This window comes from Rhinopithecus bieti, unplaced genomic scaffold, assembly GCF_001698545.2.
Source record: "Rhinopithecus bieti isolate Rb0 unplaced genomic scaffold, ASM169854v2 scaffold_20579, whole genome shotgun sequence".
In the NCBI taxonomy this organism is placed as follows: Eukaryota; Metazoa; Chordata; class Mammalia; order Primates; family Cercopithecidae; genus Rhinopithecus; species Rhinopithecus bieti.
The window spans coordinates 1,022,179-1,037,268 of NW_016810413.1; the positions used below are offsets into that span (position 1 = coordinate 1,022,179).

At 44.3% G+C, this 15,090-nt stretch overlaps 1 protein-coding gene across 1 annotated transcript in view; it reads left to right on the top strand.

Annotated features, from left to right (window-relative positions):
• Window positions 1-9,837: 9,837 nt before the first annotated feature.
• NIT2 (nitrilase family member 2) overlaps window positions 9,838-15,090 on the top strand; it is a 20,160-nt gene continuing 14,907 nt past the window's right edge. Inside the window, exons 1-4 of the mRNA XM_017891882.1 lie at window positions 9,838-10,009; window positions 13,327-13,445; window positions 14,063-14,210; window positions 14,808-14,824. Of these exons, the coding sequence (XP_017747371.1) occupies window positions 9,853-10,009; window positions 13,327-13,445; window positions 14,063-14,210; window positions 14,808-14,824 (441 nt within the window). The 5' untranslated portion in view covers window positions 9,838-9,852. The remainder of the gene's footprint in view (window positions 10,010-13,326; window positions 13,446-14,062; window positions 14,211-14,807; window positions 14,825-15,090) is intronic.

Below are 15,090 nucleotides of genomic sequence, written 5' to 3' on the forward strand. Positions count from 1 at the left end.
GACACTGTCTCTCTCTTTCTTTTCCCTATTTGCAAATCTCTTAAGACCACAAAATGAGAGAATTGAAGGCATTTAGTAAGTTACCTACTACCATGAACTACACAGTTATAGGATTATTTATGACTATTAAATGAAAATACATTTCATTGAATGTTCTAGGCACTTGTGTAGCTCATCCTTCCTTCACTGGCCCACTGACCACAGAGCTGGGAATCACTCTGGGTTGGCCACCTCTCATGGGCTTTCATGATTGCACAGGTTGCAACTTTAGGAGGTTGTTATTTTTTGTATTTTCAAGAGAAGGAAACCAAGGCTCAAAGAAATTGAGTGAAAAGAGAAAGTATTCCTCTTATCTCCACACTCCCTGGAAATTATTTTGGTCTATGAAGGTATACAATTATTTCTCCTGTATAGGATTGATGCCATTTCCTCACCATTAATAAAACTTGGTCATTATGATAAATTTGTATTGACATACTCAGCTGTTTTTGTCACTGTGTTTCACACAGGACCTTTAACTCCTTAGCATGATACTCTGACATTAGACTAACCAGCCGTAAATTGGCAGTCCTAGTTAAAATTGATAGTTTGATGTGGGGAACCCCAACCCTGTAGGTTGCATGAGTAATGAATGTAGTATCTCAGTTTGAACATTAACATCTTGAACTTAACATATTTATTGAAGTATTCACATGCCTTAAAGCTCCCCCTTTTCGGTAGTTATTGGAATTTCCACAGAGTTGTGCAACTCTAGTTCTAGAACATTTCGTCACCTCAGAAAAACAGAACAAATCTATACCTGTTAGTAGTCACTCTCCTTTCCTCTTCCCTCCAGCCGTTACCAAGCACCATTCTACTTTCTGTCTCTGTGGATTCCGGACATTTCATTACAAAAGGAATCACACATTGCCAGCTTTTTTCACTTAATATACATATTTTTTCTAATTTTTAAATCACATCTATTTCTTCAAAACATACATATATATATTCGGTGGGGGGCGGTGAATGGAGTCCCACTGTGGCGCCCAGGCTGGAGTGGAGTGGTAAGATCTCGGCTCACTGCAACCTCCACCTTCCCTGTTCAAGCAATTCTCCTGCCTCAGCCTCACGAGTAACTGGGACTACAGGTGTGTGCCACCACACCCGGCTAATTTTTGTATTTTTAGCAGAGACAGGGTTTTGCCATGTTGGCCAGGCTGGTCTCGAACTTGTGACCTCAATTGATTTGCCCGCCTCAGCCTCCCAAAGTGCTGGGATTACAGGCATGAGCCACCATGCCCAACCTCAAAACATAATGTTTTAAAGCTTCATTTGCATTGTAGCATGTATCAGAATTTCATTTCTTGTGGCTGAGTAGTATTTTATTGTATAGATGTAACTCATTTATTCATCAGATGGTGGACATTTAGGTTTCTTCCACTTTTTGGCTTTTATGAATAATGCCCTGTGAATATTTGTGTACCAATTTTTGTGTTAAACGTTTTCATTTCTTTTGGATATTTACCTAGGAGTGGAATTACTGAGTTGTATGTTAATTCCATGTTTAACTTTTCAAGGAACTTCCAAACTATTCCACTTTGCTTCCCTACTGGCAATATGAGTGATTTCTCCACTTGCTTGCCAACACTTGTTACTGTGTCTTGTTGATTATAGCGATCCCTAGAGTGGCCACTGGGTACACCCACAAGTTCACTAACTGGGCAAGGAAAAACAGGTTGCCCATTTTCTTTTCTTTTTTTTTCTTTTTTTTTTTCTTTTTTTATTTTTTTATTTTTTTCTATGTTTTATTATACTTTAAGTTCTAGGGTACATGTGCATAACGTGCAGGTTTGTTACATATGTATACTTATGCCATGTTGGTGTGCTGCACCCACCAACTCGTCAGCACCCATCAATTCATCATTTATATCATGTATAACTCCCCAATGCAATCCCTCCCTCCTCCCCCCTCCCCATGATAGGCCCCAGTGTGTGATGATCCCCTTCCCGAGTCCAAGTGATCTCATTGTTCAGTTCCCACCTATGAGTGAGAACATGCGGTGTTTGGTTTTCTGTTCTTGTGATAGTTTGCTAAGAATGATGGTTTCCAGCTGCATCCATGTCCCTACAAAGGACGCAAACTCATCCTTTTTTATGGCTGCATAGTATTCCATGGTGTATATGTGCCACATTTTCTTAATCCAGTCTGTCACAGATGGACATTTGGGTTGATTCCATATCAGTGGAGTTTGATGGAAAGAGAGGCACATTTTTGGAGTTAATTGTATTATGTGTCAGAGACTGGAGAACATTGATTAAGGAAGCATTTTCATTTTCCTGATTGATGAGAAAAGAATTCAGCTATGGTCACTTACCCCTGCGAGAATGTTATGCAGAGTTTTATGTGGCATGCAGTGTGTTATGTAGTGCTTAATAAAAATATTCTTTTTTACCAAGGACTTTTAAGGATCAAGGACTTTAAGATCTGAAACTATAAAATTCTGGAAGATAACATCAGAAAACCCTTCTAGACACTGGCTTAGGCAAGGATTTCATGACCAAGAACCCAAAAGCAAATGCAATAAAAACAAAGATAAATATTTGGGATTTAATTCAACTAAAGAGCTTTTTTCATGGCAAAAGGAACAATCAGCAGAGTAAACACCCCACAGAGTGGGAGAAAATCTTCACAATCTACACATCTGACAAAGGACTAATATCCAGAATCTACAACAAACTCAAATTAGCAAGAAAAAAATCCCATCAAAAAGTGTGCCTATGGAATACTATGCAGCCATAAAAAAGGATGCGTTCGTGTCCTTTGTAGGGACATGGATGCAGCTGGAAACCATCATTCTGAGCAAACTGTCACAAGGACAGAAAACCAAATACCGCATGTTCTCACTCACAGGTGGGAATTGAACAGTGAGAACACTTGGACACGGTGGGGAACACACACCGGGGCCTGTCGTGGGGTGGGGTGAGGGGGAGGGATAGCATTAGGAGAAATGCCTAATGTAAATGATGAGTTAATGGGTGCAGCACACCAACATGGCACATGTATACATGTGTAACAAATCTGCACGTGCACATGTACCCTAGAACGTAATATATTAATATTTGGGTTCTTAAGCATAATAAAAAATTCAGGACATATAAACAGTAAAATTGTGTTCTACCACAAAAAAAAAAAAAGTGTGCTAAGGACATGAATAAACAGTTCTCAAAAGAAGATATACAAATGGCCAAAAACATGAAAAAATGCTCAACATCACTAATGATTAGGGGAACACAAATCAAAACCACAATGTGATACCATCTTACTCCTCCAAGAATGGCCATAATCAAAAAATTTAAAAATAATAGATATTGGCATGGATGCTGTAAACAGGGAATGCATCTATGCTGCTGGTGGGAATATAAACTAGTACAACCACGGTGGAAAACTGGAGATTCCTTAAAGAATTAAAAGTAGAACTACCATTTGATTCAGCAATCCCACTGCCAGGTATCTCCCCAGAGGAAAAGAAGTTATTGGCTGGTCGTGGGACTCACACCTGTAATCTCAGCACTTTGGGAGGCTGAGGCAGGTGGATCATCTGAGGTCAGGAGTTTGAGACCAACCTGGCCAAAAAGGTGAAACCCTGTCTCTACTAAAAATGCAAAAATTAGTTGGGCAACGTGGTGGGCGCCTATAATCCCAGCTATTTGGGAGGCTGAGGCAGGAGAATCGCTTGACCGCAGGAGGTGGAGGTTGCAGTGAGCTGAGATCACGCCATTGCACTCCAGTCTGGGTGACAGAGCAAGATACCATCTCAAAAAAAAAAAAAAAAGTCATTATAAGAAAAGGATAACTTGCACATGCATGTTTATAGCAGCACAATTTGCAATTGCAAAAATATGGAACCAGCTCAAATGCCCATCAATCAACAAGTGGATATATATGTATGTATATATATGATGGAATACTATTCAGTCATAAAAAGGAATTAATGAATGGCATTGGCAGAGACCTGGATAATATTGGAGACTATTATTCTAAGTGAAGTAACTCAGGAATGGAAAACCAAACATCATATGTTCTCGCTCATAAGTGGGAGCTAAGCTATGAGAATGCAAAGGCATAAGAATGAGACAATGGAATGTGGGGACTCAGGGAAAGAGTGGGAAGGGGTGAGGGATAAAACACTACAAATTGGGTGCAGAATGTACTGCTCAGGTGATGGGTGTACCAAAATTTCACAAATCACTAAAGAATTTACTCATGTCACCAAAGACCACCTGTTCCCCAATAACCTATGGAAATAATTAAAATAAATAAAATGAAAAAAAATAGACCCCCACAAATAATGGGCAGTTGTTTTGAGCAAAGTTTCAAAGGCAATTCAATTGAGAAAGGGTAGTCTTTTCAACGTATGGTGTTGAAACAACTAGATACCCATATACAAAGAAATTAACCTCACCCTTTATATCTCAAACCTTATACAAAAATTAACTCAATGGATCATACAGCTAAATATGCAATGTAAACCTATAAAACTAATAGAAAACAGGAGAAAATTTTCATAATTATGGGTGAGGCCATAGTTGTTAGACATAGGAAAAGCACAATCCATAAGAATGAATCACGTCTATAATCCCAGCACTTCGGGAGGCTGAGGCGGGCAGATCACGAGGTCAGGAGATAGAGACCAGCCTGGCCTGCATGGTGAAACCCCCTCTCTACTAAAAATACAAAAATTAGTCGAGTTTGGGGATGTGCGCCTGTAATCCCAGCTACTCGGGAGGCTGAGGTAAGAGAATCGCTTGACTCCGGGAGGCAGAGGTGGCAGTGAGCCGAGATCGCGCCACTGCACTCCAGCCTGGGTGACAGAGCGAGACTCCATCTCAAAAAAAAAAGAAAAAAAAGAAAGAAATTAAAATACATTTAAAATTTTTGCTCTGCAAAAGACACTTAATAGAAGGGAAAGACAAGCTAGATACTGGGGGAAAATACTGTACTTGCAAAACATACCAACAAAGGATTTGTGTTCAGAATATATAAAAATTTTCACTACAACAATAAGAAAACAAAACAATGGGGAAAAGAAGCATTTCTTCAGAGAAACATGGGTGGCAAATAGGCATGTGAAAAGATCATCATTAGCTGTTGGGGAAAAGTAAATCAAAACCACAATGAGATGCTACTACACACCAGTTAGATTGGCTAAAATTAAAAACAAAAAATGACAATACCGAGTGCTGGTGAGGATATGGAGCAACTAGAACATTCATACATTGCTGGTGGGTGTACAAAGTGGTACAGACACTCTAGACAACAGTTTGGCAATTTCTTATGAAGAAACATAAGTTTACTATACAACCCAGCAATCCCTCTCCTAGGTATTTACCCTAGAGAAATGAAGACTTACATCCACGCAGAAGAGTTCATGGTCATAACTGCCCTACTGTGCCACCTCTTTGCTGTTTGCTGTCCTGGAAACAGTAGGCCAGAGCTAGTGGCCTTCTCAGTACTTGCTTTTCTCTTCAGGTTGCCAGCTTAACTCCACAGGTACCTGTCTAACCCATGTGGGAATATTAAGTTGGTTTCCCAACATTAAGCAACTTGTCCAAAGTTACATGGTGTGTCAGCAAAGTTTTGAACTCAGGTCTCCTGATTTGCAGAGAACTGCATCAGAAATTTAAAAATTCTATGTATCTGTGCATGTATGTGTATATTTAGATGCATACACACTCTTTGACTCCTCCCTGTACACAGTTCTAACTCAATATGATAATTCCCAAGTTTGATCCTTTGCTTTCTGTAGTATCATACTCTTTCCTTCTCGGATTGCATCTACTCATAGATCTCTTATTCTCTGCAAATGACTGCAGTTCTGATTTTCAGCCCCTAATTTCTGACTGCTGTTAGCATTTGCATATTGTGGTGTTACAAGGTATTCACACACATACATACACACGTTTTCAAGCACAGTCCCTGACTCCTATAGCCTTGTTAAGTCTTTTGTTATAATGCCAGGTGTGTTAGGCCTCAGGGGCAGGCCCCAGGAAACAGAATCTCTCCGGCCTCTCCTGCTCTCCTTTTCACCTGCCCCAAGGCAAGACTCTAATCTTGCAGATGCTGGGTCTTAAAACTCTCCTGAGAGCTCCTGCCCTATCCCTTGGAGGAAGGAATGCTGATGACATGAAGTTCCCATAGAAGCCCAAGAGAACTGGGGTTGGAGAGCTTCTGGATAGCTGACCACGTGGAGGTTCTGGAGGGTGGTGTGTCCAGGAGGGCATGGAGGCTTTGTGCCCCTCCTCCCATACCTTGCCCTATACCTCTTCATCTGTAGCCTTTGCAACATCCTTTATAATAAACCAGGAAACATGTTTCCATGAGTTCCGTGAGCTGCTCCAGCAAATCATTCAAACACAGAGATGGAGTCATAGCAACCCCAACTTGAAAGTGGTTGTCAGAAGTTCTGGAGTCCAAGACATATGGCTGTTGCCTGGTGTATCTTCCTCAGGTAGACAGTGTTGGAATTGAGTAGGAGGATACCCAGCTGGTGTCCACTTCTTGGTGGTAGGGAGGAACCCCCTCACATTTGGTCACAGAATTCTTCTGTGTTGATGATTGCTGTGATGGTGATGTAAGAGCAGAGGAAAACACGTAGAGTTTTCCACCTCTACGTGGAACACATATCCACCTCTCCCCCAAAAACTGAGCTCGCATTCCCGCAGACTCAACTCACACTATGAAGCGGCAGCTGGAGGAATGCTGAGGGAAAGGAGAGACCAGTTAGGAAGTGCCTGTAGCAGTCTCCCTAAGGTGAGCAAGGCCTACCTGTGGATGGTGGTGGTGGGAACTGAAAGGAGGAATCAGGGACATTTCAGGAGAGTAAGAAGAGTCCTGTCCCTTACCAGAGGTGGGGAATGAAAGACTCGAAAGTCACTGAAGTGACTTAGATTTTCTTGGAGGGCTGGAAAGCAGGGAGAATTAGAAAACTGGGCATAAATTGTGGTGCCTGTAAGTGCTGGGTGGAGAAGCTCTTGGAGGTGATACATTTAGCTTTACATAGTTGAGTTTGAACTGATGTTAACACATGTAAATAGAGATGGTGGCAGCTGGAGATGTTGAAACAGGTCCTCTGGAGTAAAAATTAAAATCTGACTAGTAACAGCCTGGAAATGGTCATTAAGCCTGTGAGACATGAGTATAAATGAGAATAGAGACTGAAAAGGCACATCAGATTTTTAGCTGGGCTTTCAAGATCCATTTGGCCCAGTAGTTTTGTTTTTTGGCCTATTTTCATATGTCAGATGAACGGGAACATGGAGATAAGGCAGAGGTGCTGCAGAGAAGGGATAGGGGAGTGGTGGCAGGCAGGGCTGCACAAACTTCACCCTTCAGCCAGATTCTTCTTCCATTACCTCTAAATCCTTTTACATATAGGTGAGTAAAAGGTCCTGAGGGTGAGGTGATTTGCCCTAGGTATTAACATCCCAGTGTCAGAGCCAGAACCAGAACCAGAACCCAGTGACTAGCTTTTCCATTATGCCCAGAAAGTTCTAAAGAAAGGTTTAAAAAACACACTTTCATTTAGCTTTTGCTTCTCTAGGAACACCCCTAGTGCCCAGAACACCCATAGTGCCCAAGTCAGCAGTTTCCCTGCATGTGACAGAGGGACAGTACCCATAGGCTTTTGGTCTTGATGGCCTTCTCCTGGTCCTGCTTCTCTCTCTCTCTTTTTTTTTTTTTGAAATGGAGTCTCGCTCTGTCGCCCAGGCTGGAGTGCAGTGGCATGATCTTGGCTCACTACAACCTCCGCCTCCCATGTTCAAGTCATTCTGCTGCCTCAGCCTACTGAGTAGCTGGGATTACAGGCATGTGCCACCACGCCCAGCTAATCTTTGTATTTTTAGTAGAGATGGGGTTTCACCATGCTGGTCAGGCTGCTCTCGAACTCCTGAACTCGTGATCCACCTGCCTCGGCCTCCCGAAGTGCTGGGATTATAGGCGTGAGCCACTGCACTCAGCCTGGTCCTTCTCTAGTGGCTCCTTCCCAGGCTCCACAGTCCCTTCTTCTTCTGCATGTGCCTTTTACACTCCTCTTGTGTGTTCTCATCCAAATTCGGAGCTTCCTCTTAGTTAAAACTGCTGATGACTCCTAAGTCAATTTCCGGCCCAGACATCTTCTGAGCTTGAGGCTTTGGTCCAGTTGCCTACTGGGCATCTCCACCTGGATGCCATGGCTCATGCCTATAAGGCCAGCACTTTGGGAAGCCAAAGTGGGAGGATCACTTAAGCCCAGGAGTTTGAGACCAGCCTGAGCAACATTGTAAGAATCCATTTCTAAAAAATTGAAATAATTTGCATTTTGAACAAGCACTTCAAATAACATGTCCAGCCAGGTTTAGGACCACTATTAGATACAATGTTATGCCAATAAAATTGGAAGTCTAGATGAATTTTTTTTTCACAGGTTGTCCGTGACCAAAGGTTGACCCTGAAACCTCATAGGTTAATGAGCATAGCAGAAATTAAAAGGTTTTAAAGGTCTTCCTGCTACAAAGCCAAGTCCAGATAGTCTCTTAAGCTGCAGAAAGACCATAACTGCTACGTATTTCCCCCCCAAGTTTTTGTTATGAAAGCTTAAAATTTTAAACTTCTACAAAGTTTTAATCTAGTACCATGAAAAGCTGTATCCTCCTCCTAGATTTAATAATTAACATTTTGCCATATCTGCTTTATCTTATGTATTTTCTTTTTGCTGACGATTTTCAAGTCAAACATTCTGACAGTTCATCCCTAAATACTTCCTCATTTTCTAAGAATAAAGACATTGGCACAATCACAACATATAGCGCACAAAATAATTCATAAAAGCATTGAATATCTCATTCATATTTAAATCTCCCTAGTTGCCCCCAAAATGTTTTTATAGTGTTCTTTTACAAACCAGGATCTGTTTCAGTATAAACTATTCTGGGGCATTCCAAAAGGTGGTAAGTTTTGGAATTTTGTTCCACAAGTTTGACAAGGCGCAAAACCACAAAACACGAAAATTTAAAAGCAATCTAATAAATAAAAATGCAAAAATCAGAGTCAATAGGCTGGGCTCAGCGGCTCAAGCCCATAATCCCAGAGGCTCACGCCTATAAACCCCAGCACTTTGGGAGGCTAAGGTAGTAGGGTCTTGAGCTCAGGAGTTTGAGACCAGCCTGGGCAACACAGCAAGACCCCATCACTACTAAAAGTAAAAAACTTAAAAAAAAAAAAAAAATAGAAATAGCCAGGCGCGGTGGCATGTGCCTGTAGTCCAGCCACTTGGGAGGCTGAGGACGGAGGATCGCTTGAGCCCAGGTCGAGGCTGCAATGAGCCGAGATTGCTGCACTGCACTCCTGACTGGGTGACATAGCGAGACCCTGCCTAAAACAAACAAAACAAAAAAGAATAGTAGCAAAGAGATGACAATGTATTCGAGGACTGACTCGTTGAGGGCCTCGCGCTGAACCCTCAGCATCTTTCCCGTTGGTCTAGCAGCCTTGTAGTCAGATCCTACAGACGTCTCGTGTGCCTAAACCAACCAGGGTCATTCCATCCCCGTCACAGCGACTTGTTCAAATAGCTCAAGCCTATCAGCATACGATGTTACCCTGGCCACAGAGTTGATTCAACCAGCTAAAAGTTAGTCCTTTTGCGGAGAATCAGCAAACGCTACAAATCAGGGCTATCGTCCCTGAAAAGTTCGGTTGTTAAACATTCACCAGCACACTACCTCGACTTAGGCTGTTCCCTTTTGCCCTTTGCCTTTCGAGGCATGCTTTTTCCGGACTGTGGTAATTAACCATTTCTCGTTGGTCCGTCCTGGTCTTCCAGGCGCACTGGTATGAACGCAGACCCCTCTACCCGGGGCCGGGGCCGGGAGGCGGGGTGGGGCGGGGCCTCTGACGCGGGCCCCGCCCACCGTAGCGTCGCCGAGGTCCACCCGGACTCCAGAGCTCAGCCCGCGCCGCAGGTGGTGCTTGTCGGGAGAGCCATGGCCAGTAAGTGGGGCGGCCGCGCGCTGCAGCTCGAGCTCGGGCCGGAGGGGAGGCTTTGGAGCGGCGCCGGCGGTGGCTTGGCCGGCTCAGCCCTCTCGCCCCGCGTCCCTGCCGTGCGCGGCCCTCCCTGATGCGGGCGTCCGCGTGGGTCCGGGATCGCGTGGCGGGGCGGCCGGGGGCACTCCCGGGATTCCAGGCTTCCGGGGTGGCGGGCGAGGCCCCGAAAGCACCAGGCCGCCCAGGCCGCGCCGGCACCCGCCGCGTCCTGCTTGAGAGAGGCTGATGGACGTGTATTTCTCCACGGTGTGGGCCGCGGTGGTAGGATCCGACTCCCTTGGGTGTTTTCAAGTTGCCTGACCTCCTCCAGCCCCGCCCTGCACAAAGGTGCCCAGGCGGTTCTTCCTTTCCCCCCTCACTTTCCAGCTCCAGATTCTGACTTGGTTTCTTGCTGTGTCACTTACTTTGTTCAGTGACTTTGTGCAGCTTTTCTCCCTGCAAGCCCCGTTTCTTTATCTGTAAAATGATGTTAATGATACCTCATAGAAGTTTATGTGTAAAGGACCTGGCACAGTGCTTTAAATTTTATTTTCTTGTTGGTTCCTTCGCTCACAGTATTTTATTGTTTTTTTTCCTCCCCTTCGTTGGGCCTTCGTTGTTAGATTATGATGAATATTAGGGCAGCCTTAAAAGTCACTGTGTCTCCACTTTACAGATGAGATGGAGTGACTGGCGTCTCGTCCTTAGCATGAGGAACCGCCCAGTGGCGGGGTTTCCCTGCTGCAGCACGTCTGTAGAGTGGGTCATTTGCAGAATGACAGGCAGTCCTAGGCTTAGTTGAGGACCCCGCCCTTGTGGGTGAGATGTGTAGGAGAGGAAGCCATCAGCATAGCCATGACGAGCTTTATCTTTCCCACCCTCAGAATAAGAGACATGGCCAGGCACGTGGCTCACGCCTGTAATAGTAACACTTTGGGAGGCTGAGGCATGAGGATCGCTTGAGCTCAGGAGTCCGAGTTGGAGACCAGCCTGGGCAACATGGCGACACCTGTCTGTACTGAAATTAAATACAAAATTAGCCCGGCGTGGTGGCACGCCCCTGTAGTCCCAGCTACTTGGGAAGCTGAGGCGGGAGGATGGCTTAACCCCGGGAAATGGAGGGGAGACATTTAGTGGATTTGTCTGCTGTTCTGGTACCAGCTCAAAATATCTGTTTGCCCCAGAATAACCCCAGCTGTTATTTCCTGTTTTAATTTCTTTTGTAGCCCTTCAGATTCCGTAACTATTTAGCAGGCTGCCTTCTGGGTTAAATTTAGTGCTTCTCACTATATTTAGGATAGATTGAGGAATGGTACATCTGAGTTTTCCTTTTAGTTAACCCTGAGCCGAACAGGCCTTCATCAGAGGCCAGGTTTATCATTGTTGCCTCTTCTGGAGACATTTGCATTGTTACAGGAAACACCCAGAGATAGCTCTCAAATGGTAGGATTTTCAGACTGGAGCAGAGGTGGGATGGGGAGTTTGGGCAGGCCATTACTAATAATTCCTGAAGTTTTGCAGAGCTTCAGAGGTTATGATGAGCTTTGGATCCTTTACTGCGGCGTCCCCCCAGACCGTGAGCAGGAACTATGTATCCATCAGGGTCCAGGCAGAACGTGGAGACAACACTAGTAACTCAAACAAGGAAATTTATTTATTTATTTATTTATTTATTTATTTATTTTAGAGACTGAGTCTAACTCTGTTGTCCAGGCTGGAGTGCAGTGGTGTGATCTTGGCTCACCGCAACCTCCACCTCCCAGGTTCAAGTGATTCTCCTGCCTCAGCCTCCTGAGTAGCTGGGATTACAGGTGCCTGCCACCACACCCAGCTAATTTTGTATTTTAGTAGAGATGGAGTTTCACCATGTTGGCCAGTCTGGTCTGAAACTCCTGACCTCAGGTGATCCACCTGCCTTGGCCTCCCAAAGTGCTGGGATTACAGGTGTGAGCCACCGTGTCCGGCAGAAAATTTTATATTAAAAATTATTATCTGGCCAGGCGTGGTAGCTCATGCTTGTAATCCCAGCAGTTTGAGAGGCTGAGGCAAGAGGATTGCTTGAGCCCAGGAGTTCGAGACCAGCCTGGGCAACAAAGTGAGATCCTGTCTCTACAAAAAAAATTAAAAAATTAGCCAGGCATGGTGGTGCGTACCTGTGGTCCCAGCTACATAAGAGGCTGAGACAAGAGGATTGCCTGAACCCAGGAGGTCGAGGCTGCAGTCAACCATGTTTGTGCCACTGCACTCCAGCCTAGGTGACAGAATAAGACCCTGCCTCAAAATTAAAAATATTTGCTAATGGAAAGTGATTTTCATAAAAGCTAAAAGGGAACTCTAAAAAACAGAAGAAAAATAGATGTCTAGCTACTACCTCCAGGAAGGAATCAGCTTGGAAGAGCCGCCAGCCTCCTTGCTCCAGGGCTGAGCACAGACCTTGTCAGGGCTGGCTACATCGTTTGTGGGACCCAGTCCCCTTGTTCAGAGAGCAAGGAAAAGTGCTGTTCGCTTTTCCTTCTGCAGTATCTCTCTCAACCTCTCATGGTGTTATTTGCTGTTTAATGTCATGTTCTCTTGGACACAGGAATGTTTATGGGGTAAGTGCAGACTGTTATAGGTGCCTGGGACCCCTGTCCTGTGAGTAGGCATGTGTGCAGCTCACGGGCTGCCAGGGTTTCCCTCTGCCAGCAGCGGGATCAATGTGCTGTGACCCAGCCAGTAGTGGGGAAACTGAGACAGACATCTTCCCTTCCCACGAGCTGGGCTGCCCATGGGAAGTACGTGAGCAACTTCCAAGGAATTGCACTTTCTGTGCTGGGACATGCTCAGTATATGGATTGCAGATAGGCGAGAGGTCCAAGAACAAATAGTAAGGGACAGGACCATATTCAAAACCAGTCTTTTTACTTTAAGCCATATTCTCATTTCATTCCCTACACTGCATAGTAAGAAGCTGGTTCACTCTAGATTCTTGCACTTAGCATGGGACTTTGTCCATGCATATTGCTCCATCTCCAGATAGACTTTAGCACTATTGACATTTTGGACAGGATAATTCTTTGTTCTGGAGGGGGTTGTCCTATGCATTGTAGAAAGTTTGGCAGTATCCTTGGTCTCTATTCATTAGATGCCACTCACACCTCATCAGTTGTGGCATCAAAAGTATCTTCAGACTTTGTCAGATGTTCCCCAGGGGACAGAACTGCCTTCCATTTGAGAACCATGCCTCTGTCTGAATCCAGCAGTTCAAGCCTCTGACAGCTGTTTTCTTTTCTCTTTGTCCTCAGCTTTCCGCATGGCCCTCATCCAGCTTCAAATTTCTTCCGTCAAATCGGATAACGTCACTCGAGCTTGTAGCTTTATCCGGGAGGCAGCAACGCAAGGAGCCAAAATAGTTTCTTTGCCGGTCAGTATGGGGGCAGCCATCCTGTTCTGGGCCCTGTAGACCCAGCAGAACAGTGTTTGCTAGCTCTGGTTGTCCTCTTGTATCCTGGGGTCCAGCAGTGTCCCTTGGAGCCCATAGATTGTTTTGTGTTTGACTGGAGGATGACCTTAGCAAGGGTCTTTGTAAAGTAGAATGTGCCAACACGGTCATAGGTCTTTAGCTTTTGGATCTTCCTCTTTGTTGAGATGAAGAAGCCAAAATCCTAGTATATTGAGGGACATACGGAAAACTGAAATACTCAGTGCTTGGACACTTTGTTCCTTTTATAATTAAGTCTTTTTAGGCCCAGAACATGTTGGTTTTAGCACTGAGCCTCCAACATTTTTTTTTTTTTTTAAATGAACTCTGGGAGAGCCCATGTGACTTGTCTCTTCTAACCCACTAGGCTAGCTTTGTAGTCTTGCCTGTGACTACAGGCTGTTTACCCTTGAGATGTCAGTGTTTTTCTTATTAGCTGTGTTTTAACCCTTCGACTGAAAGCAGAGCGAGAAGCAGCAGCTATGGCCTCTTACAGCAGAACTTTAAAATGGATGGGTGTTTTGATCTTTTTTTTTTTTTCTCTGCCAATATTTTTCTAGGAATGCTTTAATTCTCCATATGGAACGAAATATTTTCCTGAATATGCAGAGAAAATTCCTGGTGAATCCACACAGAAGCTTTCTGAAGTAGCAAAGGAATGCAGCATATATCTCATTGGAGGTAACTTCATACCCACAAGGTATAATGGCCTAAACATTAAAAACATCTGAATGAGCCAGGTGTGGTGGCATGCACCTGTATTCCCTACTTGGGAAGCTGAAGCAGAGAGTTTCTTCTTATTTTTTTTTTTTTTTGAGGTGAGATCCTGCTTTGTCACCAATGCTGGAGTGCAGTCGTGTGATCATGGCTCACTGCAGCCTCACCCTACCAGGCTCAAGTGATTCTCCCACCTCTTAGCCTCCTGAGTAGCTGGGACTACAGGTGTGTGCCACCATGCCTGGCTGATTTTTGTATTTTTTTGTAAAGATGGGGTTTCACCATGTTGCCCAGGCTGGTTTTAAACTCCTAGGCTCAAGCGGTCTGACCACCTTGGCCTTCCAAAGTGCTAGTATTACAGGTGTGAGCCATCATGCCAGGCATGTTTTTTATTATACTAATAGAGGATTGAGAAAAAATTTTTTTGGGGGTTTCACCATGTTGCCCAGGCTGGTTTTAAACTCCTAGGCTCAAGCGGTCTGACCACCTTGGCCTTCCAAAGTGCTAGTATTACAGGTGTGAGCCATCATGCCAGGCATGTTTTTTATTATACTAATAGAGGATTGAGAAAAAATTTTTTTTCCATAGAGGCCACATACATAAAGGTAACTTTATTTTTGTGGTTTTGGAATAAATGTTTAAAGGTTTTATTTGCTTAAATAAAAAATAAGCATAGAAAAAGTTCTATAAATATAGCAAATAAAATGTTTTCTGTACGATGATATATTAAGAATTAGAAATGAAGGCAAAGTAGGCCGGGCGCGGTGGCTCAAGCCTGTAATCCTAGCACTTTGGGAGGCCGAGACGGGCGGATCACGAGGTCAGGAGATCGAGACCATCCTGGCTAACACGGTGAAACCCCGTCTCTACT